General features: G+C 64.1%; 2 protein-coding genes across 2 annotated transcripts in view; both read right to left on the reverse strand.

Moving 5' to 3' along the window:
* Positions 1–2702: 2702 nt before the first annotated feature.
* Positions 2703–9296, reverse strand: FRMD8 (FERM domain containing 8). Its single transcript, XM_077789604.1, has 10 exons — positions 9222–9296; positions 7965–8123; positions 7444–7545; positions 7303–7361; positions 7008–7174; positions 6027–6215; positions 4943–5066; positions 4690–4872; positions 3837–4038; positions 2703–2941 (listed from the first exon to the last, which is right to left on the reverse strand). Exons 1-10 carry the CDS (start codon positions 9271–9273, stop codon positions 2805–2807), a joined length of 1374 nt encoding a protein of 457 aa, XP_077645730.1. The 5' UTR covers positions 9274–9296; the 3' UTR covers positions 2703–2804.
* A 258-nt stretch (positions 9297–9554) lies between these two features.
* Positions 9555–24744, reverse strand: part of LOC110484524 (neurexin-2) — a 38722-nt gene continuing 23532 nt past the window's right edge. Inside the window, 7 exon segments of the mRNA XM_077789723.1 lie at positions 9555–10366; positions 14256–14263; positions 14464–14546; positions 15369–15688; positions 18157–18246; positions 21244–21415; positions 22499–22680. Coding sequence (XP_077645849.1) covers positions 10038–10366; positions 14256–14263; positions 14464–14546; positions 15369–15688; positions 18157–18246; positions 21244–21415; positions 22499–22680 — 1184 coding nt within the window. The 3' untranslated portion in view covers positions 9555–10037.

The raw sequence follows: 24744 nt of genomic DNA on the forward strand, positions 1-24744 counted from the left end.
GATTAAAGCGATGAGGCATTTGGGGGCTGTGGGAGGAGCTGTTCCGACATTTTTGGGGCGTTTCCTGCAGGAGAAAATATTTCCTTATTGTTATTCATTATTTTCTGGATGATTCCACCATTAAAGCTCTCAAATGTAATTTTTTCCCCCCCTCCATTTCAAGTGCTGGACAAAGCCTCCCCCAAAAATACCCTGATTTATGGAAGGTTTGTCTCAATGATAATTTTTGATAATTCATCCATTTGCAGCCGCTTTAAGCCCTAATTTAAAATCGAAATTAGCAACTCTGACATGTCCAAAGTTCGTGTTTTCTGCACGAAAATACTCCAAAAGCTGCTTTTTCCTCAGGAGCTGAGCCTGGAGAGGCCATTTTAAAGCATTTTCCTATGGAAAGATGCTCTTTACCAAATCTTAGGTTTTTCTTAGGAAAAAAAAAACAGAATAAAAAATCAGTTTTAGATTTTTTTTTTTTTTTTTAAAGCTAGGATAACCCTAAAACTTCCAAATAGCCTTAACACCACTTTAAGCTGACTTTAAGCCATTTTTGAGGCACAGGACAGAGGTTTTGCCCTTAAAAATCACCACGAAGCTTTTTCAGGTACTTTTTAAACCCAAATGGCCGCTTTTTTAACCCAAAGTGGGAGGCTGGCCCCCAGCTCTCCCCGTGGCTTTTTGAGCTAAAACCACCTGAATTCTTCACTCTAAGCCCACAATTTCTTTGAGATTTTTGAAACCCGGCGCTTTTTTAGCGACTTTTCACACAAAAATCACCCCGCGAGAAGGGGCCCGTGCTAGGGGGGGGAAGAACGGGGGGACTTTATTTCATCGGCTCCCCCCAAACCTCCGCTAAACGGGCACAGACCCCCTCCCCCATCTCGTTCCCCTCCCCCACAGCCCCGACTTTCATTCCGCCCCTCCCCCACGCCCATTTACAGGCAATAAAAAAAAAAAAAAAAAAAGATTTTGGGGGCGGGAGCGGCCGCGGAGGGATCCAGGGTGAAGCGAGTGGAAAGCGGAGGGATCTGAGAGTGATGCGTTAATGGGCGGGGCCACGCGGAGGCCCCGCCCCTCCCTGTTCCCGCCCTCCCTGGCTCCACCAATCCCTGACCCCGCCCCTCCCTGGCTCCGCCAATCCCTGACCCCGCCCCTCACTGGCTCCGCCAATCCCTGGCCCCGCCCCTGATTTGGCCACGCCCCCTTCTCTGCGCAGCCGCCGTGGGGGCGGCGCCACTGCTGCGGCCGCTCCGCATTGGGCGGGGAAAAGCGTCCGGAGAGAGGAAAAAGTTCAAAAAAAAAAAAACAAAAAACCCACCCTTTTCTCCTTGGTTTTACCTCAGAAAAGCTCGAGTTCCTTCCGGAAAATCTCTCGAGCTCCTTCAGGGAATGTGTGCCTCTGAAATGGCTGAATTCCGTCAGAAAATGACCCATTTCCCTCAGAAACGTCTGGTTTTACCTCGTCATTGCCCTCTGAGACGTCTGGCTTGTCTCAAAAAATGTTTGATTTCCCTCAAGAAGTGTCCGATTTGCCTCAGAAATAACCTATTTGCCTCGAAAATGTCTTACTTCCCTCAGGAATGTCCAATTTGTATCAAAAAGGCTTCATTTCCCTCAGAAAGTTCCCAATTTGCCTCCGAAATGGCAAGTTTTGCCTCAGAAATATCTTATTTCCCTCAGAAAATCTCCTTTTATTCGGCCATAACCCGCTCCCTCCGAAATGGCCCCTCCCCACAGGAACATTGATTCCAAAACATTTCTTTATCCTATCAAACATTGATATTTTCTTCATGTTTTTCATCTGTAAATGTTGGATTTCAGAGCAGTTCCTCTGTGTCTTTAGGGCCCCGGTGACACCGACCCTTCCCACAGCACCCAACTCTCACACGTTCTGCCTTAAATAATCATTTGATTTCTGCAGAGCACCTTAAGAAAATGAAATTATTCGGGACTGAGGCACTTTTGCCGCAGAGTGGAGGCGTGTGGGTTTTATGGGTAGAAAATGTGATATTCTGGATAAACGCAGCCCTGCTGGGTGGGGAAGGGGAGGGAAATGGGGTTAAATAGTGAAATAGGGGGATTTGGGGTGGGTTTGTGAAGGTCCCAAATGGACAACGAGCGATGCCCCAAAATCAGCAGGACTTGGCCCAAAAATGGGGGAATTTGTCCCAAAGGTCTCAGAGCCCCTGACAGAGGGGACACGTGTGACACGTGTGACATGTGTGACACACACGTGGCCCTGAGGCCCCAGCCCGAAATGGCTGCTATCATGTGGTGCCGCCATTTGGCTACAAACCCCCCAAAATTGGCCCCAAAACTCCTAAAACTGGCCCCAAACTGCATCAGCTTGTCCCAAACCCCCCTGAACAGGCCCCAAAAGCTGCTTGGAAGAGGCCCCAAACCCCCCAAACTGGCCCCAAAATGTCCCAACTCCACTAAAGTGGCTTCAGGCCTCCAGGAACATGCTGGAAAATGCCCTGCATTATCCAAAATCAGCCCCAAATATCCCAAACTAGTTCAAAACTGCCACGAATTAGCCCCAAAAAAGTCACAAACCACCCTGAATCAGCTTTGATCTGCCCCAAACCACCCTGGATCATCCCCAAACTGGTACCAAACTGCCTCCAACTGCTCTGGATTAGCCCCAAATCGACCCAAATTTACCCCAAAAGGCCCCAAATTCCATCAAACCCATCCTGGGGAGAGGGTTGGGGGGGCAGTGCAGTTTATTGGGGGTGTGAGTACAAAGAGGGGGAAATCCCGGGGGCTCCCAGTGGGAGCTGGGAGGGGTTTGGGGGGCTCAGGGGGGCTCAGCCCTGCTCGGAGCCGGTGCCCCCTGTGCCCCCCGTGCCCCCCGCCACGGGGCTGTAGGAGCCGCCCCCGGCCCCCCCCCGGCTGAAGAAGGACACCGAGCGCCGGGGGGGCTTCACCCGCCGCAGCTCCTGCCCTGGGGGGACACCGGGCTGGGGTTTAGGGCAGGAACCGCCTCGCGTTCCCCTGTGCCACCACCCCGGGGTGTCCCCTGCTCGTCATATCCCCCCCCAAGGACCCTGTCCCCCACGTCCCTGTGACCGCCCTCCCTGTCCCCTGGAAGCTTTTGTGTCCCCATCCTCGACCCCACGCCCCCATCCCCCTCCAGGAGCTCTGTGTGTGTGTCTCCATGGCCCCCTGTCCCCAGTGTCCCCCACCTCCCCGATGTCCCTGATGTCCCCAGTGTCCCCCATGTCCCCCTGTCTCCCTGTGACCCCACAGTCCTTGATGTCCCTCGTGTCCCCCCATGTCCCTGATGTCCCGGATCTCCCCCATGTCCCAGATGTCCCCCCATGTCCTTCATGTCCCCCCATGTCCCGTCTGTCCCCCCATGTCCCAGATGTCCCCTATGTTCTGGATGTCTCCCCATGTCCCAGATCTCCCCCATGTCCCTGATGTCCCCCATGTCCCGGATGTCCCCCCACGTCCCCCATGTCCCTCATGTCCCATCTGTCCCCCCATGTCCCGGATGTCCCCCCATGTCCCCCATGTCCCTCATGTCCCATGTCCCGTCTGTCCCCCCATGTCCCAGATGTCCCCTATGTTCTGGATGTCTCCCCATGTCTCGGATCTCCCCCATGTCCCTGCTGTCCCTGATGTCCTGGATCTCCCCCATGTCTTGGATGTCCCCCCACGTCCCAGATCTCCCCCATGTCCCTGCTGTCCCCCGTGTCCCCCCATGTCCCCCATGTCCCCCATGTCCCCGATCTCCCCCATGTCCCCCCATGTCCCGGATGTCCCCCATGTCCCGGATCTCCCCCATGTCCCCCATGTCCCCTCTGTCCCCCCATGTCCCCGCTGTCCTGTCGCACCGTCCCGCACGTAGTCGATGGTCGCCAGGCGCTGCAGGCGGGGCCGGGTCACGCTCTGCTGCCGCCGCAAGGGGGCGCCGCGCGCGCCGGCCGGCTCGGGGGGCGTGGCCTCGGCGGCGGGGGGCGTGGCCTGCTCCTCGGGGGGCGGGGCCGCCCCGCCCAGCTCGATGCAGCACTCGATGAGGGCGCTCATCAGCTCCGCCTGGGGGCGCTGTCAGCGCGGCCGGGACCCCCCCAGGGACCCCCAGAACCCTCCTCGGGAACCCTCACACCCCCCACTCACCACGACGCTCCCTTGGAGATCCCCCCTGTACTCAAAAACCCACCCCAGGCACCCCCAAACCCCTCTGGGACAACTCCCAGGGACCCCCAAATCCACACCGGAGGCCCCCAAACCCCTCTGGGACCCCCCCAGGGACTCCCAAAATCTCCCAAAATCCCCGGGATCCTCCCGGGAACCCTCACACCCCCCCCCTCACCAGGACGCTCCCTTGGAGACCCCCCCTGTACTCACAAACCCACCCCAGGCACCCCCAAACCCCTCTAGGACCCCCCTCAGGGACCCCCAAATCCACCCCAGAGACCCTCCAACCGACCCCCTGGCATACCCTAGGGATACCCAAACCAACACTCCTGGGGTCATCCCAGGACCCCCAAACCCAAACCTGGCACCTCCAAACTGCCCCCCAACACCCCCAAACCGACGCTCCCAGGATTCCCAAACCAGCCCCAAACACCCCCAAAAGGATCCCCCAGGGACCCCACCCAGCTGCCCCCCAAAGCGCTCCCAAACCGTCCCCCTGCTCCCCCCAGATTCCGCCCCCAGGACCCCCCACCTGCCCCGTGGTCGCACCTGAGGGGAGAACACCCGCAGCAGTCGGTTCACGGGGGCTCCCTCGTGGTCCCCGTCGAACTCCAGCCAGAGCTGGGGGGGCTCCGCGGGGTCCCCGTCCTGCCCCGCGGGGTCCCCGTCCTGCCCCACGGCCCCCACCAGCTCCCAGCACAGCTCGGGGTACGTCAGCGACAGCAGCACGTGCTGGGGGGCACGGGGGGTCACCCACAGTGCCCCCCTGCCCCCCACCCTGCCCCCCGGACCCCCCCAGTACCTTCTGGCGGGGGTCGATGATGGTGACCCCCTCGAGCCCCACGGCCACGCTGACGGGGCGCAGCCCCCCCCGGCCCAGCAGCCCCCCCGACGGCCGCTCAATGGCTCCCGGGAAGAAGGCACACCTGGAGGGGGGTGGGACACACCTGGGTCACCCCCAAACCCCAATTCTGGCTCCCCCCAAATTCCTGGGTTCCCAGGTGCAGTGTGGGGTCACTTGCGGGGGATCCCTTGGGACTCGGACACTGGGAAACTTGGGGGTCTAGAAGGAATCCTGGGGGGGTCACTGTGGGTCTGGGGGAGTCTGTGGGGCTCAGATATTGGGGGGTGCCTGGGAGGGCCGCCGGGGGGCTCATTTGATGTTTCTGGGGGGCAGGCTGGGGGCACGGGGGGTTCTTTTGGGGTTCTCTGGTGATCTGGGGGGCTCCCTGTCAATCTGGGGATTTCTGGGTGGTCTCTTAACTGGGGGTGTCCAATGGGGGGTGTCCCATTGAGGTGTCCCTTTTGGGGTTTCCCTGGGGGTCTCTAATTGGGGGGTGTCCCATTTAGGATGTCCCATTGAGGTGTCCCAGGGGGACTGTACCATTGGGGGTGTCCCACGGGAGGTATCCCACTGAGGTGTCCCTTTCGGGGGTCCCCGGGGGTCTCTAACCAGGGCGTGTCCCACTGAGGTGCCCCTTTCGGGGGTCCCTAACCGGGGGGTGTCCCATGGGGGGTATCCCATTGGGGTGCCCCTTTCGGGGGTCCCCGGGGGTCTCTAACCGGGGGGTGCCCCATTGGGGTGCCCCTTTCGGGGGTCGCCGGCGGTCTCTAACCGGGGGGTGCCCCATTGGGGTGCCCCTTTCGGGGGTCCCCGGGGGTCTCTAACCGGGGGGTGCCCCATTGGGGTGCCCCTTTCGGGGGTCCCCGGGGGTCTCTAACCGGGGTGTGCCCCATTGGGGTGCCCCTTTCGGGGGTCCCCGGGGGTCTCTAACCGGGGTGTGCCCCATTGGGGTGCCCCTTTCGGGGGTCCCCGGGGGTCTCTAACCGGGGGGTGCCCCATTGGGGTGCCCCTTTCGGGGGTCTCCACCCGGCTCCCCCCTCACCCGTAGCCGGGCAGGGCGTGGCAGCGGCGCAGGAAGTCCCGGTACAGTCCAGCAGGGGGCGCCTCGGGGCCCGGCGCATGCGCGAAGGCCTCGAGCAGCCGCTGGGCGGGGCCCGGCTCGCGCGAGCGCCGGAACAGCGCCCCCCAGCGGGCCGGAGGACCCGGCGGCAGCAGCTCCCCCAGCAGCGGCCTGGGGGGGACACCGGGGGTCACGGGGGGGACCGGGGGGTCACGGGGGGGACCGGGAGGGGCACGGGAAAAACATGGAGGTCAGGGGGTACCGTGTGGCCAGGGGGTGGGGGTCCCGTGGGGCGGGGCGGTCCCGGAGGGGATCCCGTGGGTGAGTCCCAGGTGAGGGGGGATCCTCCAGGGATGGCTCCCAGGTGGAGGGGATCCCATGGGTGGGTCCCAGGTGTGGCTCCCAGGTGGAGGGGATCCCGTGGGTGGGTCCCAGGTGAGGGGGGATCCTCCAGGGATGGCTCCCAGGTGGAGGGGATCCCGTGGGTGGGTCCCAGGTGGGGCTCCCAGGTGGAGGGGATCCCGTGGGTGGTCGCGGGGGATGCCCCAGGGTGGTCCTTTGGGTGGGGTCCCAAAGGGAATCCCAGGGGTTCCCATGGGCGGGGGTCACACGGGCGGGGGTCCCGCGGGCGGGGGTCTCGCGGGCGGGGGTCCCGCGGGCGGGGTTCCCACGGGCGGGGTCCCCACGGGCAGGGGTCCCACGGGCAGGGGTCCCACAGGCGGGGGTCTCACGGGCAGGGGTCTCACGGGCAGGGGTCTCACGGGCGGGGTTCCCACGGGCGGGGGTCCCTCGGGCAGGGGTCCCACGGGCAGGGGTCCCACGGGCGGGGTTCCCACGGGCGGAGGTCCCACGGGCGGGGGTCCCATGGGCGGGGTTCCCGCGGGCGGGGTTCCCGCGGGCGGGGTTCCCACGGGCGGGGTCCCCACGGGCGGGGGTCCCTCGGGCAGGGGTCCCGGTGCTGACCGCAGGCTGAGCTCCGTGTGCCGGCCGGGCTCGAAGGGCCCCAGGCGCAGGCGGCAGCTGAGCCCCCCGAGCTCGGCCGCCTCGGGGGGGTCCACGGGGTAGCGCCCCCCCCTCAGCTGCTCCCGCGCCTCCTCATAGAGCAACCGGAGCAGCTCCTCCTCCTGCAGCTGGGACCCGCAGACACCCCCAGGTCACACGGAGAGACCCCAAAACCACGGCAGACCCCACCCTGCATCCCCCCGTGCCCCCCTCCCATCCATCCCCCCACGCTGGCGACCCCCGTGTCCCCACTCACCTCCAGCTCGCGGCTCTTAGGGAAGAACACGTTCCTGCGCAGCTGCAGGCACGGCTCATCTGGGGGGGCAGGGGGTCAGTGGGACCCTCGAGGGGACCCTCCTGTCCCCAACAGGACCCCCCCGGACCCCCCACCCCTCACCTTGGGCGATGGCCGCGGGCGAGCCGAGGCTGAAGCGCAGCAGCAGCTCCGGCCAGTGCCGGACCAGGCGCAGGGGTCGGTGCCGCGGCTTCAGCTGCACCTCTGGAGTGGGGGACACAGGGCTGGCACCCACTCGGGGACCCCCACGGGCACAGGGACCCCCCCCATTCCATCCTCCAGGGGGATCCTCCCGTCTCCCTGTCCCTCATGGGACCCTCCAATGTCCCCTCCTCAGCGAGCAGCTCCGCTCACAACCGAGCTGCCACCCCACGACCCCCCATATCCCCGTGTTCCCATGTTCCCCTGTCCCCCCCATGTCCCCCCCCGTGCCCCCCATGTCCCCCCATATCCCTGTCCCCCCATGTCCGCATGTGTCCCCCTATGTCCTCCCCTTCCTCCAACCACAGCAGCTCCAACCCCAACAACAGCGTGAGCTGCGACCCCGCCATGTCCATGTCCCCCCTATGTCCATGTCCCCATGTCCCCCCATGTCCCCCCATGTCCCCCCGTGCCCCCCTCACCGAGCAGCTCCGACCCCAACCACAGCGCGAGGGCGTCGCCGGCGGCGGGCGGGAGGCGCAGCGCCCCCTGCAGGCGGCGCAGCAGCTCCGCGGCCGTGGGGCCCGGGGGCGGCTCCAGCGGCAGCGGCAGCGCCGACCCGTCGGGCAGGTACAGCAGGGCTGGGGCACGGGGCCGTGAGACCCCCGGGACCCCCGAACACTCCCCGGGACCCCCGCACACCCCCCGGGAACCCCGCACCGCCCCACACTGACACAGCCCCGACCCGTCCGGCAGGTACAGCAGGGCTGGGGCACGGGGCCGTGAGACCCCCGGGACCCCCGAACACCCCCCGGGACCCCCAAACATCCCCCGGGACCCCCGCACCGCCCCACACTGACACAGCCCCGACCCGTCCGGCAGGTACAGCAGGGCTGGGGCACGGGGCCGTGAGACCCCCGGGACCCCCGCACACCCCCCGGGACCCCCGCACACCCCCCCGAGACCCCCGCACATCCCCCGGGACCCCCGCACCGCCCCACACTGACACAGCCCCGACCCGTCCGGCAGGTACAGCAGGGCTGGGGGCACGGGGCCGTGAGACCCCCGGGACCCCCGCATACCCCCCGGGACCCCCGCACATCCCCCGGGACCCCCGCACCGCCCCACACTGACACAGCCCCGACCCGTCCGGCAGGTACAGCAGGGCTGGGGCACGGGGCCGTGAGACCCCCGGGACCCCCGCACACCCCCCGGGACCCCCGCACACCCCCCCGAGACCCCCGCACATCCCCCGGGACCCCCGCACCGCCCCACACTGACACAGCCCCGACCCGTCCGGCAGGTACAGCAGGGCTGGGGCACGGGGCCGTGAGACCCCCGGGACCCCCGCACACCCCCCCGAGACCCCCAAACATCCCCCGGGACCCCCGCACCGCCCCACAGCCACCCCCGCACTGACACAGCCCCGACCCGTCCGGCAGGTACAGCAGGGCTGGGGGCACGGGGGAAGACCCCCACCAAACCCACTCGGGACCCCCAAAACTCCCGCGGGACCCCCCACCCCCAGACCGACACACCCCCGGGACACACCCAAAGGACGCACGGGGGTCCCACGGCCACGCCCTCCCCCAGACCATCCCCCAAAGGGTCCCACGCCCCCCCCGGGGGTCTTAAGGCTTCCAAAGCGCCCCACGCCCCCCACCCACGGGGGTGCCACGCCCACACCCGGACCCACGGCGCCGCCCCCTCCCGTGGCCCCGCCCCCTCACCGGCAGCGCCCGGCGGGGCGGACGCGCCCCCCTCCCCCTCCGCCTCCCCCTCCCCGTCCATCGGCGGGGTCACGGCGGGGTCACCGTGGGGTCACGGCGGGGTCACGGCTCCGCGCGCTCCTCGCGCCGGTGCCGCGCGCGGGGCGGAAGCGCCACGGGTGGGCGGAGGGGGCGTGGCCTCAGCGGTGACGTCACCGCGGGGGCGGGGCCCAGGCGGGGGGGGCGGCGCCCCCTGGCGGAGGGGAGGGCCGGGATCCCCCGGGGGGAGGTCGGGGGGTCCCGGGGGGTTCGGGGGGTCCCGGTGGGGTCCCGGCGGCGGCGCAGGAAGAGGCGGAGCCGCTGTACGAAGTATAGAATCGTGTATTCCTCTGTGCGCGGCGGGGGGCGGCCCGGCGGGGGGGGCTCGGAGGGATTCGGGGCGGCTTTTGAGGGGGGGGGTCCCGGAAGGAGCCCCCGGGGGGTCCCGACGCCAATCGGGGCTCTCGAAATTAAAAAATAAACCCAAAGAAATACCCGGGGAGGGGGGGGGGGGGCGGTAAAAAACCGATCCGAGGTTGGGCAGGGGGGAGGTTGATGGGGGGGGGGAGTCCCGCGCCCCTCTCGATGGGGGGGGGGGTGGTCCCACAGCCCACGCGGGGGGGTCCCGCGCGCCCCCCGCGCGCCGCCCCCCGGGTGGGGGGACACACACACACACAGAGAGAAAAAGAGAGAGACCACAGAGGCGCCCCCGCTGCGGCGGGGTCGGGGGGCGGGCAGGTGACATCCCCCCGGGGGTGGCGGCGGCGGGGAGTGGGGTCGGGGGACACGCGTGGAGACCCCCCCCCCTCACACGTAATACTCCTTGTCCTTGTTGCGCCGCGCTTTGCCCGGCGCCTTGGGGGGCGCGGCCGCCGCCTTCTCCTTGGGGGTCCCGGCGGGCGGGGTCGGGGACGCGGCACCGGGAGCCCCTCCCGGGCCCCCCCCGGGCGCGGCGGGGGCGGCCCCGATGTAGTGGCGGCTCTGGTCCACCTGGTAGGAGCCCTCGTCGCGGTTGCGGTACTTGTACATGGCGTAGAGCAGGATGAGGATGCAGAGCGCGGCGGCCGCCACGATGCCCACCACCATGCCGGTGGTGCCGCCCGCCTCCCGCACCACCTCCACCGCTCCGGGCGCGGCTGTGGGCGGCACGGGGGGGCGCCGGGTCACGGGAGGCGCCGAGCCCCCCCCGCGCCGCCCCCCGCCCGCGCCCTCCCGCGGGTGCCGCTCGCCCGCCGGCACCAGCCCGGGCGGAGCCGCGCCCGCCACCGTGGGCTCGGTCCCGGCGCCGCGCGGCGCGGCCGTGGCCGCCGGGGGGGCGGCGGCCTCGGGGCTCCCCCCGCCCCCCAACCCCGCGAAGTCCTCGTCGTCGGCCGGCGGCTGCTCGGGGCCGGGAGCGTGGCCGGGCTCGGGCTCGGGGTCCGCCGCCTCCCCCGAGGCGAAGCCCGAGGGCTCGTCGCAGTCGGGGCCGCAGCCCGGAGGGGCGCGGGGGGCGGCGGGGGGCGCGGGGGGGCCCGGGGACGCCGGCAGCACCAGCTCCCCGCCTGCGGAGACAGAAAGGGGACGGGGGGACCCCCGTCAGCCCCCGCCGCCGCGCCCCGCTGCGCCCCCCGACCCCCCCCCGCCGCCTCCGGCCGCCTCCGCGCCAGCTCCGCTCTAGGTTATCTTTTTTTTTTTTTTTTTTTTTTTTTCCTCTCTCTGCATTTTTAGCTAATTCCGCTACTTTTTTTTTTTTTTTTTTTCTCGGTTTTTTTTTTTTTTGTTTTTAAGAGCAAACCGCGGCGCTGCCGTCAACTTACATCGCGGGATGGGGCCGGGTGATTTTAGCGTGGAGGAAAAAGAAATTGCAGGAAGGAAGGGAAAGCACACAAAAAACGAGAGAAAGAGAAAAAAGAGAAAAAAAGAACAAAAAGAAAAGAAGAGAAGAGACACTCGGTGAGAAGGTGCCGCGGCCACCCCTGCGGCGCCAGCGCCCGGCCCCGGCCGGCCCCGGCCACCGCCGGCCACCACCGGCCACCGGCCCCCGGCCATCAGCCACCGGCCATTGGCCATCAGCCTTGGATCCATCCGTCCATCCATCATCTGTCCATCCATCCATCCATCCATCCATCCATCCATCTATCCTCCATCCATCCATCCATCCATCCATCCATCCATCTATCCTCCATCCATCCATCCATCCATCCATCCATCCATCACGCATCCATCTGTCCATCCACCTGTCCATCCATCTGTCCATCGCTAAATCCATCCATGGATCCTTGAATCCATCCATCCATCCATCCATCATCTGTCCATCCATCCCCGAGTCCATCCATCCATCCATCCCTAAACCCAGCTGTGTCCATCCAATCCTGATCCATGTGTCAGTCTGTCCTTGATCCCATCCGTCCTTGAATCTGTGTGTTCACTGATCCATCTGTTCGTCCATCCACCTGTCCGTCCATCTGTCCCTCTGCCCTGCCTTCAGCTGGCCATCCATGCGGCCAACCGGCCATCCCTGTGTCCATCCTGCCGGCCTGAAATCCATCTATCCATCCATCATCCATCCATCCATCCATCCATCCATCCATCCATCCATCCATCCATGCATCCATCCATCCATCCATCATCCATCCATCATCCATCATCCATCCATCCATCCATCCATCCATCCATCATCCATCCATCCATCCATCCATCCATCCATCCATCCATCCATGCATCCATCCATCCATCCATTCATCCATCCATCATCCATCCATCCATCCATCCATCATCCATCCATCATCCATCCATCCATGCATCCATCCATGCATCCATCCATCCATCATCCATCATCCATCATCCATCCATCCATCATCCATCCATCCATCCATCCATCCATCCATCCATCCATCCATCCATCCATCATCCATCCATCATCCATCCATCCATCATCCATCCATCCATCCATCCATCCATCATCCATGCATCCATGCATCCATGCATCCATCCATCCATCCATCATCCATCATCCATCATCCATCCATCTTCCATCCATCCATCCATCCATCCATCCATCCATCCATCCATCCATCATCCATGCATCCATGCATCCATCCATCCATCATCCATCATCCATCATCCATCCATCCATCATCCATCCATCCATCCATCCATCCATCCATCCATCCATCATCCATCCATTCTCCATCCATCCACCCATCCATCCATCCATCCATCCATCCATCCATCCACCCATCATCCATCCATCATCCATCCATCATCCATCCATTCTCCATCCATCCATCATCCATCCATCCATCTTCCATCCATCCATCCATCCATCCATCTTCCATCCATCCATCCATCCATCCATCCATCTTCCATCCATCCATCCATCCATCCATCCATCCATCCATCCATCCATCATCCATCCATCCATCTTCCATCCATCCATCCATCCATCCATCTTCCATCCATCCATCCATCCATCCATCCATCCATCATCCATCCATCCATCCATCCATCTTCCATCCATCCATCCATCCATCCATCATCCATCCATCCATCCATCTTCCATCCATCCATCATCCATCCATCTTCCATCCATCCATCCATCCATCCATCCATCCATCCATCCATCCACCCATCCATCCATCATCCATCCATCCATCCATCCATCCATCATCCATCCATCTTCCATCCATCCATCCATCCATCCATCCATCCATCCATCCATCCATCATCCATCCATCATTCATCATCCATCCATCCATCCATCCATCCATCCATCCATCCATCCATCCATCCATCCATCATCCACCCATCCATCATCCATCCATCATCCATCCATCATCCATCCATTCTCCATCCATCCACCCATCCATCCATCCATCCATCATCCACAAACCACTGTCCATCATCCATCCAGAGTCCATTGTCCATCCAGTGTCCATCCAGTGTCCATCCAGTGTCCGTCCTCCGTCCGTCTGTCCGTCCCCCGCTCCTCCCCCCTTCCCCTGACCGCTGCTGCCCCCTCCCCCACAGGTGGGGTCCTGGGGGACCAGAGTGTCCTGGGGACACCTGTGGGGGACACCCCCGGGTGACACCTGTGGGAGCCAGTGCGGGACACCCCTGGGTGTGCAGGTGACACCTGTCGGTGCCAGGTGAGGCCCCAGGTGTCTGGGGGTTCTCCAGCGTCCAGGTGACACCCGGGGTGTCTGGGGGGTGTCACCGTGTGACACTGGGGTGGGGGAGGCTCCTTGCTGAGGTCCAGGTGGCAGCGCAGGTGTGACAGCGCAGGTGTGACGGTGTCACACGGGGTGACCCCAGACCGGGGGGTCCTCCCTGTCCGTCCGAGTGTCCGAATGTCCGAGTGTCCGTCCGTCAGGGGAAGGAGGGATGGGGGCGGGGCTTGCATGGCCCCGGGCTCAGGTGTGTGCTCGGAATGGGCGGGAACACCTGTGCAGGTGGGGGGCGGGGCCACAGGTGGGAGTGTGTGTGCAAGGGGGGCACCTGGGTGTGCAAAAAGGGGCACCTGGGCGTGCAGGGGGGGCACCTGGGTGTGCGGGGCGGCTGCATTTGTGGGGCAGGTGTGAGTGTGAGTGTGAGTTCAGGCGTGTGTGCACACCTGTGCCTGTGTGAGCAGCTCCTGTCCAGGTGTTGTGTGTGCACAGTTCAGATGTGCACACCTATACAGGTGTGTGTGCACACCTGTGCAGGTGTGTCTGTGTGTGTATGTGCACACCTATACAGGTGTGTTTGTGAACAGTTCAGGTGTGTGTGTGTGTGTCTGTGTGTGCACACCTATACAAGTGTGTGTGGGGGAACAGTTCAGGTGTGTGTGTGTGTGTGTGTTTGTCCACACCTGTGCAGGTGTGTGTGAACAGTACAGGCGTGTGTGCACACCTGTCCAGGTGTGTATGTGTGTGTGTGTGTGCACCTGTCCAGGTGTGTGTGTGTGTCTGTGTGTGCACACCTGTCCAGGTATGTGTTTGTGCACCTGTCCAGGTGTGTGAGCAGCTCCCATCCCCGCGTGTCCCCCTGCCGTGAGCAGCCTGGCACGTTCCCTGCTCACACGCGTGTGCAACACCCTCGGCCCCAACACCTGTGCGTGTGCACACCGCCACACCTGTGCGGGGGTCTCAGCCCCGCCGGGGGGGTGGGGGAGAGCCCCGGGCTCTGCGGCCGTGCCACACGCGTGTGCGAGGCCGTGCCACACGCGTGTGCGAGGCCGTGCCACACACGCGTGCCCGGGGCCCCGGAGCAGCACCCACCTGTGCCCGGCTCACACTCCTCCAGGTCCTCGTCATCGCTCGGACACTCGGCCGAGGCCACCAGCAGATCGTCCGTGTTCTGGGGGGACACCGGGGACCGGGGGGTCAGCGTGGGGACCCCCAAACCCCCCGAGCCCCCCCAGAGCCCCCCAGGGCCCGGGGAGGGGGTTTGGGGTCACCTGAGAGCACCCAGGGGTTCGGGATGGACCCTGCAGCCCCTCGCTGGGGTCCCCCCATACCTGCCCTCCCCCTGTATCCAGCCCTTGGGACCCCCCCGTTCTCCCCCAAATTCCCTGCAGACCCTCCCCCTGTATCCAGACCTTGGGACCCCCCCGTTCTCCCCCAAATTCCCTGCAGACCCTCCCCCTGTATCCAGCCCTTGGGACCCCCCGTTCTCCCCCAAATTCTCTGCAGACCCTCCCCCCATATCTGGCCCTTGAGACCCCCCTGTTCTCCCCCAAATTCCCTGCAGACCCTCCCCCTGTATCCAGACCTTGGGACCCCCCCGTTCTCCCCCAAATTCCCTGCAGACCCTCCCCCCATATCCAGCCCTTGGGACCCCCTCCGTTCACCCCCAAATTCACTACAGACCTTCCCCCCTTTGTATCCTCCTCCCCCCATATCTGGCCCTTGGGACCCCCCTGTTCTCCCCCAAATTCACTACAGACCTTCCCCCCTTTGTATCCTCCTCCCCCCATATCTGGCCCTTGAGACCCCCCCGTTCTCCCCCAAATTCCCTGCAGACCCCCCCTTTTACCCCCTCCCCCATTCCCTGTCCTTAGGAGGCCCCTCCCTCAATCCGCACCCCCCCATTCCCCCCTCCCCATTTACCCATCCCAGAGCCCCCTCCCCCAATTCCCCCCCCCACCCAAGACCCCCCCGTGCCCCCTCCCCGCCTTACCTGGGCGACGGTGTCGCGCAGGGTGGGCGAGCGCCCGCGGCGGGTGGTGGTGGTGGCCATGGTGGTGGTGGTCTCCATGATGGTGGTGGCCATGTCGGGGGGCGCGGGGGTGGCGCCGGGGGGCGCGGGGGGCGGCGGGGGGTCCCCCACGAGCCGCAGGTCCCCCTCGAGCCGCACGCGGGGGTGTCCCTCGGCCGCCAGCGCCAGCAGCTTCAGCCCGTTGTAGTAGAGCCCCGAGAGCTGCCCCTGGAAGGGGCGGCCGCGGTCCCGGCCCCCCACCCGCACGCGCGCCTGGCTGTTGAAGATGGTCAGCTGCCGGCCTGGGGGGGAGAGGGGCGGCTCGCACACCTGGCACAGCTGGAACCCGCTCACCTGGGTCACCTGTCTCACCTGTGCTACCCCGACATCATCACCTCATCCCTACACATCGCCCTGGCTGGTGGAGAGGGGCAGGAGAGGGGCGGCTCGCACACCTGGCACAGCTGGAGCCCGCTCACCTGGGTCACCTGTCTCACCTGTGCCACCTATGTCACCTGTGCCACCCGGGTCACCTGTGCCACCCGGGTCACCTGTGCTACCCCGACATCATCACCTCATCCCTACACATCGCCCTGGCTGGTGGAGAGGGGCAGGAGAGGGGTGGCTCGCACACCTGGCACAGCTGGAGCCCGCTCACCTGTGCCACCTGGGTCACCTGTGTCACCTGGGTCACCTGTGCCACCTGTGTCACCTGTGCCACCTGTGCCACCTGTGTCACCTGTCTCACTTGTGCTACCCCGACATCATCACCTCATCCCTACACATCGCCCTGGCTGGTGGAGAGGGGCAGGAGAGGGGTGGCTCGCACACCTGGCACAGCTGGAGCCCGCTCACCTGTGCCACCTGTGTCACCTGTGCCACCTGTGTCACCTGTGCTACCCCGACATCATCACCTCATCCCTACACATCGCCCTGGCTGGTGGAGAGGGGCAACTGGGGGGATGAGGGGGGTCTGGCATACCTGGCACACCTGGAACTGGCACACCTGGCACACCTGGCACTGGCTCACCTGGCTCATCCTGACACTGTCACCCTGACACAGCCTCATGGATGGGCAGGGCGGCTGCACACCTGGCACAGCCCCACACCTGGCACACCCCCACACCTGGCATGGCCTTAGCCCCACACCTGGCACACCTGGCACAGCCCCACACCTGGAACAGCTTTTTCCCCACTCCTGGCACACCTGGCACAACCTTATCCCCACACCTGGCACACCTGTCACGCCCCCACACCTGGAACAGCTTTATCCCCACACCTGGCACACCTGGCACGCCCCCACACTGCCCCACCTGCCTCACCCTGCCACGCCCACCCCACCGTCCCCCACCCTCACCGCACACCTGGGGCACACCTGGGGCACACCTGGGTGTGCCTCGCAGGAGGAGCAGCCCTGCCCCCCTCCCCCCGCCCCCCTCCCCCCCCGGGCAGTTAAAGGGACCCCAACGCCCCCCCGGCCCCCGGCTCCGCTCGGGCTCAATTCGGCCAATTTTGGGTCATTTGGGGCGGGGGGGAGGGGCAGGGGCCCGGCCTGGGCGGGGCCGGGGCGTGCGAGGGGCGTGCGAGGCTGGGGCGGCTCCTGTGCACACCTGCAGGGCAGAGGGGCACCTTCCTCGCGCACACCTGGCCCTGCTGCACACCTGGGGCACACCTGTCCTCATGGACACCTGCTGCACACCTGGCCCTGGTGCGCACCTGGCACACACCCCAGCCATGGTGCACACCTGTCCTGGCACACCTGGTGCACACCTGGCCCTGGTGCGCACCTGGCCCTGGTGCGCACCTGGCACACACCCCAGCCTTGGTGCACACCTGTCCTGTGCACGCCCGGTGCTAAGGCGCACGCCTGGTGCGCATTCCAGCCATGGCGCACACCTGTCCTGGCACACCTGGTGTGCACCTGTCCTGTGCACACCTGGCACACGCCCCAGCCACGGTGCACACCTGTCCTGTGCACGCCCGGTGCTAAGGCGCACACCTGGTGCACAGTCCAGCCATGGCACACACCTGGCATACACCTGTCCTGGCACACCTGGTGCACGCCTGTGCTGGCACACCTGGCGCACGCCCCAGCCACGGTGCACACCTGTCCTGGCACACCTGGTGCACACCTGTCCTGGCACACCTGGTGCACACCTGTGCTGGCACACCTGGCGCACGCCCCAGCCTGGTGCACACCTGTGCTGGCACACCTGGCGCAGCCCCGGCCCCGGGCAGTCTGGCAGGGGCGGGTTAGGGGGTTTAGCGGGTTTATGCGGCTTTAGGGGGGCTCTGGGCTCAGCGCGGTTTAGGGGGGCCGTTAGGTGCGTTAGCATCCCTTTAACCAGGTAATGAGGGGGCGGGGCAGGGGCTGGCCCCTCCCCCAACACCTGGGCTCCCTGCCCGGACACCTGGGGGGGGTCCCTGGACAACGGGGTCCTCCGGGACGCGGCTCCTGGACACCTGCGGGGCCCAGGTGCTGCAACCCCCAAATATCGGGGTCCCAAAGGCCGGGATCCCCGAACACCTGGGACCCCAAACAGGCGGGTCCCGCACACCTGAGCCCCCCCGCTCCGGGGTGCCCGGGTGTGGGAGCCTCCAGGTGTCGGGGGATCCCCAACACTCCCCCAGATCAGTGGGTTCCAGACACCTGGGACCCCAAAATCTCTGGGTCCCGGCCGCAGCGGGGCGCCCAGGTGTGGGGGTGCCCAGGTGTGGGGGTGCCCAGGTGTGGGGGTGCCCAGGTGTGGGGGGCGCTCGCTGCCGTTACCTTTGTCGAGCAGCCACTCATCGACCACCCGCCCCAGGCGGAAGGGGATGCGCTGCCGCGCCAGCGCCAGCCGCTCGCTGTCCCCGCTGCCTTCGGAGGGAGGAGAAGAGCGTTACGGGGACACGGGGCCGGGCACGGGGACACCGCCGGGACCGGCACGGGGCCATCGGCGGCGGCGGCGCGGCGGCGGCGACGCGGTGGGACCGTGGTCTCGGCGGCGTCATCGGTCTCACCAAGATGGGACCGTGGTCTCAATGGCATCATTGGTGTCACCAAGATGGGACCATGGTCTCAATGGCATCGTCAGTGACACCAAGATGGGACCGTTGTCTCGGCGGTGTCATCGGTCTCACCAAGATGGGACCGTGGTCTCAATGGCATCATCAGTGACACCAAGATGGGACCGTGGTCTCAATGGCATCATTGGTGTCACCAAGATGGGACCATGGTCTCAATGGCATCATTGGTGTTACCAAGATGGGACCATGGTCTGAATGGTACCATTGATGTCACCATGATGGGACCGTGGTCTCAATGGCATCGTCAGTGACACCAAGATGGGACCATGGTCTCAGCGGTGTCACCAAGATGGAACCTGGCCTCAATGGCACCATTGATGTCACCATGATGGGACCTGGTCTCAATGGCACCATTGATGTCACCATGATGGGACCTGGTCTCAATGGCATCGTCAGTGACACCAAGATGGGACCGTGGTCTTGGCGGTGTCATCGGTCTCACCAAGATGGGACCGTGGTCTCAATGGCATCGTTGGTGTTACCAAGATGGGACCATGGTCTGAATGGTACCATTGATGTCACCATGATGGGACCGTGGTCTCAGTGGCATTGTTAGTGTCACCATGATGGGACTGTGGTTTCAATGGCGTCGTCAGTGACACCAAGATGGGACCATGGTCTCAATGGCATCACCAGTGACACCAAGATGGGACCGTGGTCTCAGCGGCTTCATCGGTGTCACCGATGGGACCATGGTTTCAGCGGCACCGTTGGTGACACCAAGATGGAATCGTGATTTCAGTGGCCTCATCAGTGACACCAAGATGAGACCTGGTCTCAACAGCACCATCGGTGTCACCAAGATGGGACTGTGGTCTCAACGGCATTATCAATGTCACCAAGTTGGGACCATGGTCTCAATAGCACCATGTGTGTCACCAAGATGGGACCATGGTCTCAGTGGCATTGTTGGTGTCACTGCTGTGGGATCGTGGCTTTGCCATTGGTGTCACCATCAGCGTCACCATGGTGGGACTGTGGCCTCATCATTAGTGGCATCATTAGTGTCACCAAGATGGGAGCATGGTGTCATCATTAGTGGCACTCTTGGTGTCACCATCAATGTCACCATGGTGGGACCATGGTCTGGCCATTGGTGTCACCATCAATGTCACCAATGTCACCAGGGTGAGACTGTGGCCTTGCTATTGGTGTCACCATCAATGTCACCATGATGGGACCATGGTCTGGTGTCACCATCAATGTCACCAATGTCACCAGGGTGAGACTGTGGCCTTGCTATTGGTGTCACCATCAATGTCACCATGATGGGACCATGGTCTGGTACCAGTGGTGTCACTGTCACCATGGTGGGACTGTGACCTTGCTATTGGTGTCACCATCAATGTCACCATGGTGGCACCATGGTATCATCATTAGTAGCACCATTGGTGTCACCATCAATGTCACCACGGTGGGACCATGGTCTGGCCGTTGGTGTCACCATCAATGTCACCATGGTGGGACGGTGGCATCACTGTCAGCGCCATCGGGCTGTGAGCCCGTGGGTGTCACCATCGGCATCACGTTGACGTGGCCGCAGTGTCACCACCGGTGCCACCACCGGTGCCACCATCGTGTCACCGCTGGTGCCACCACGCCGTGACCACGGTGTGACCATCGGTGTCCCCACAGCCGTGACGCCCCTGCTGATGTCCCCAGCCCTGGCCATGGTGTCACCGGGGAGGGGGTGGGGGTGGCCCTCGGGGGGTTTATGTGGCCTTTAGGGGGGCATTAGCGGGGGAGGGGAGGGGGGTGGCCGTGGGACCCCTCGTTAGCGCTGCCTCGTTAGTGCCCTCGTTAGGGGGTCCTGGGGGTGTCCCCAAGCACCCGGGGTGACCCCGGGGTGTCCAAAGGTGCCGTGGGGGGCTCAGGGGGGCTCTGGGTGCTCTGGGGTCCCTACAGGTGCCTTGGGGTGTCCCAGGGTGTCCCTGAGCACCCTGAGGTGCCTCAGGGTGTCCCAGGGGTGTCCCTGCGGTGTCTCAAGGTGCCATAGGGGTGTCCCCAAGCACCTGGGGTGTCCCTTGGGTGTCTGGGGGAGCCCTGAGTGGTACCTGGGGGTACCTGGGGGGGTCTGTAAGAGACTTGGGGGTACCTGGGGGTACCTGGGGGGTCTGTAAGAGCCCTGGGGAACACCTGAGGAACACCTGTGGGGTCTGTAGGAACCCTGGGGGTACCTGAGGAACACCTGTGGGGTCTGTAGGAACCCTGGGGGTACCTGAGGAACACCTGTGGGGTCTGTAGGAACCTTGGGGGTACCTGAGGAACACCTGTAGGAGCCCTGGAGGCACCTGGAGAACACCTGCGGGGTCTGTAGGAACCTTGAGGGTACCTGGGGAACACCTGAGGAACGCTGGGAACACCTGGGAAACACCTGGGGGTACCTGGGGAACACCTAAGGAACCCTGGGAACACCTGGGGAACACCTGGGGGTACCTGGGGAACACCTGCAGGGTCTGTAGGAACCCTGGGAACACCTGGGGAACACCTGTAAGAGCCCTGGGGGTACCTGGGGAACACCTGAGGAACCCTGGGAACACCTGGGGGTACCTGGGGAACACCTGCAGGGTCTGTAGGAACCCTGGGAACACCTGGGGAACACCTGTAAGAGCCCTGGGGGTACCTGGGGAACACCTGGGGGTACCTGGGGAACACCTGAGGAACCCTGGGAACACCTGGGGAACACCTGGGGGTACCTGAGGAACACCTAAGGAACCCGGGGAACACCTGGGGGTACCTGGGGGTGTCTCTAGGGGCCCTGGGGTGCCCGGGGCGCGGCGGGGGGTACCTGGCGGGTAGCGCTCGTGCAGGGGGCCGCCGTCCACCTGGAGCGTGGCGTTGCCGCCGCTGCGCGTGAAGCGGACGACGTGGAAGCGCCCGTCGCTTACGGCCGCCCCCCGCTCCTCCAGCGCGATGTCCTCGGTGCCCACGTTGAACAGGACCCCCACGGCCCCCTGAACCTGCGGGGCGGGCGGGGGGCACCGCTGGGTTCCTGTCCCCTTCCCCCAGGGAACGACCCCCAAATCCCCCTGCACCCCAATTCTGGCTCCTCTCACGGTGCAGGAAATCCCCAAACCTGGCCGTTCACAGGAAGCCACAGAGACCCCCCAAACCTGTACCCCCAAATCCCCCTGCACCCCAATTCTGGCTCCTCTCACGGTGCAGGAAATCCTCAAACCTGGCTGTTCACAGGAAGCCACAGAGCTCCCCCAAACCTGTACCCCCAAATCCCCCTGCACCCCAATTCTGGCTCCTCTCACGGTGCAGGAAATTCCCAAATCTGGCCGTTCACAGGAAGCCACAGAGCCCCCCAAACCTGTACCCCCAAATACCCCCTGCACCCCAATTCTGGCTCCTCTCACGGTGCAGGAAATCCCCAAACCTGGCTGTTCACAGGAAGCCACAGAGCTCCCCAAACCTGTACCCCAAATCCCCCCTGCACCCCAATTCTTTCCCCTCCTGCAGAGCTTCAGGACGTCACCAAATCCAGCCTTTAGCAGGGAGCCCTGGAGCCCCCCCAGCACCCCCATTAAACCCCCGAACCCCAATTTTGTCCCCTCTTCTGCCGTGGAGCTGCGGAAGTCACCGAACCGGGCTTGGACCAGGAGCCCCCAAATCCCCCTAGGACCCCCCAGGACCCCCATGAACCCCCCAAACCCCGAATTTCTGATGTGGAGCTGCAGGAATCCCCGGAGAGCTGAAGATCCCCAGCTCCCCCCAGCACCCCCGTACCCCAATTTTTTTGCCCCCCTTACAACGTGGAGCTGCAGGAAGTCCCTGAGCCCGGCAGCGCTCTCCACACACAGCAGCACCCCCAGACCCCCCTAAACCCCCCCAGCACCCCCAGCCCCCCCCAGCACCCCCGTACCCCAATTTTATTGCCCCCCTTACAACATGGAGCTGCAGGAATTCTCCAAGCCCGGCGGCGCTCTCCACGCGCAGCAGCACCCCCAAAACCCCCAGACCCCCCTGTACCCCCAATCCCTCCCAGCCCCCCAGCACCCCCGTACCCCAATTTTTTGCCCATTTTTTGCCCTCCTTACAATGTGGAGCTGGAGGAAGTCTCCGAGCCCGGCGGCGCTCTCCACGCGCAGCAGCACGGCGTCGCGCTGCCGGGTGCTGAAGCCCAGGGCCAGGCGGTCGGCGCGGGTGCTGGGCCGGTCATTGGGGGGCCACGTGTAGGTGATCAGGGCCCCCCCCTTGCCGAAAATGTACGTGGTGCCCGCTGGGGGGGGGACAGAAAAACGGGGTTCAGGGGGGCAAGCGGAGGGGGCTGGGGGAGCCGGGTCTGGGGGGAGCTCAGGGCAGGGGGGCTCAGGGGGTACGGGGGCTGTGGAACTGAATTTGGGGGTCCTGGGGTTTATGGGGGGACCCTGAGTGCACGGGGGGCGGTCCAGGAGGGACCCCGGAGTTTGGGGGTGACCCCGAGTCTGGGGGTGGGGGAAGCCCAGCGTTCATGGGGACCCCCGAACTTGGGGGGGGCTCACGGCATCCGTGGGGGACCCCGAGGAACGGGGGGGGGGCTGCGAGACTTGGGGGGCACCTCTGGATTTTGGGGAGGGGCTGTGGGACCCCCAATGTCTGGGGGGTTCCTTTTGTCCCCTTCCCAGCACGGCCTTGCCCGAGGGCTCAGGATGCACAAACCGATCGAAAAGACACCCAAAAAACACCCAAAACAGCCGAAGACACCCCAAAAAACCCCAAAACACCCCAAAAAACCTCAAACACACCCAAAACCATCGCAAAGCACCCCAAGACCATCGCAAAGCACCCCAAAACCATCGCAAAGCACCCCAAAACCAGCCCAAATCACACTCGCGTGCCACAGGGCCCCCCCAAACCCCGCCCGGCCCCGGCACGCGAGGAGGAGGAGGAGGAGGAGGAGGAGGAGGAGGAGGAGGGGGAGGAAGAGGAAGAGGGGGAGGAAGGTTGTTCCAGGTTCCCGAGGCAGTGAGGAGGAGGAGAAGGAGGAAGAGGAGGTGACAGGGGGAGGAAGGCCAGGCTGAAGCTCCCGCGAGCAGCTGGGGAGGAGGAGGAGGGTGAGAAGAAGGAGGAAGAGGAGGAGGAGAAGGAGGAGGAAGGCTGGCTGGAGTTCCTGGGAGGAGGAGGAGGAGGAGGAGGAGGAGGAGGAGGAGGGGGTTGGGTGTCTGTGAGCAGGAGGAGGAGGAGGAGGAGGAGGAAGAGGAAGAGGGGGAGGAGGAAGGTTGTCCCAGGTTCTCAAGGCAGTGAGGAGGAGGAGGGGGAGGAAGAGGAAGAGGGGGAGGAAGGCCATCTGTGTCCCTGTCCTCGTGAAGGGGAGGTTGAGGGAGTCTGAGGCTGAGGATGATGATGATGATGGGGGTTTAGGGGTCCCTGTGAGGAGGAGGAGGAGAGGGAAGGTTGATGAGGAAGGTGATGAAGGCTCACTGAGCTGGCTGTGGGTGAGGAAAGGCTGGTGGATGGAGGAGGAGGAGGAGGATGAAGGTGATGATGCTGAGGGTGATGAAGGCTCATCGTGGCACCCATTGGTGAGGAAGGCGATAGGAAGGATGAGGATGAGGATGAGGATGAGGAAGGTGATGAGTGGGATGAGGATAAAGATGAGGAGGATGAGGAGGATGACAATGGTGCGGGTGATGATGAAGGCTCACCAGGGCGCACGTGGTTGATGGCGATGGGGAGGATGAGGAGGATGGAGATGAGGAGGATGAGGATGATGAGGAAGGTGAGGATGATGAAGGCGAGGATGAAGATGAGGAGGGCTCACCATGGTGGCCGCCAGTGAGGAAGGGCGCGCGGTTGATGGCGATGGGGAGGATGATGATGATGATGGTGAGGAAGGCGAGGATGAGGGTGAGGATGAGGAGGGCTCACCGTGGTGCCCGTGGGTGAGGAAGGGTATGCAGTTGATGGCGAGGATGAAGAGGATGAGGAAGGTGAGGATGAGGATGATGGTGAGGATGAGGATGAGGAAGAGGATGAGGATGAGGAAGAGGATGAGGATGAGGATGATGATGATGAGGAAGGTGTGGATGATGATGATGAGGATGAGGAAGGCGAGGATGAGGATGAGGATGAGGATGGTGAGGATGAGGAGGGCTCACCATGGTGGGCGCGGGTGAGGAAGGGCGCGCGGTTGATGGCGATGGGGAGGATGAGGAAGGTGAGGATGATGATGATGGTGAGGATGAGGATGAGGAAGAAGATGGGGATGATGATGATGAGGATGAAGATGATGATGATGAGGATGAGGAAGGCGAGGATGAGGATGAGGAGGGCTCACCGTGGTGGCCGCGGGTGAGGAAGGGCG

This window comes from Lonchura striata, chromosome 36 (assembly GCF_046129695.1).
Source record: "Lonchura striata isolate bLonStr1 chromosome 36, bLonStr1.mat, whole genome shotgun sequence".
NCBI lineage: Eukaryota > Metazoa > Chordata > Aves > Passeriformes > Estrildidae > Lonchura > Lonchura striata.

Coding starts and splice junctions, on each gene's coding strand:
- FRMD8 (XM_077789604.1), bottom strand. CDS start 9,273: ATGGACGGGGAGGGGGAGGCGGAGGGGGAGGGGGGCGCGTCCGCCCCG. Junction 4,039..4,689: donor TGCGGGTGTTCTCCCCTCAG/GTGCGACCACGG, acceptor CAGCGCCCCCAG/GCGGAGCTGATGAGCGCCCT. Junction 2,942..3,836: donor CATCGACTACGTGCGGGACG/GTGCGACAGGAC, acceptor GTGTCCCCCCAG/GGCAGGAGCTGCGGCGGGTG.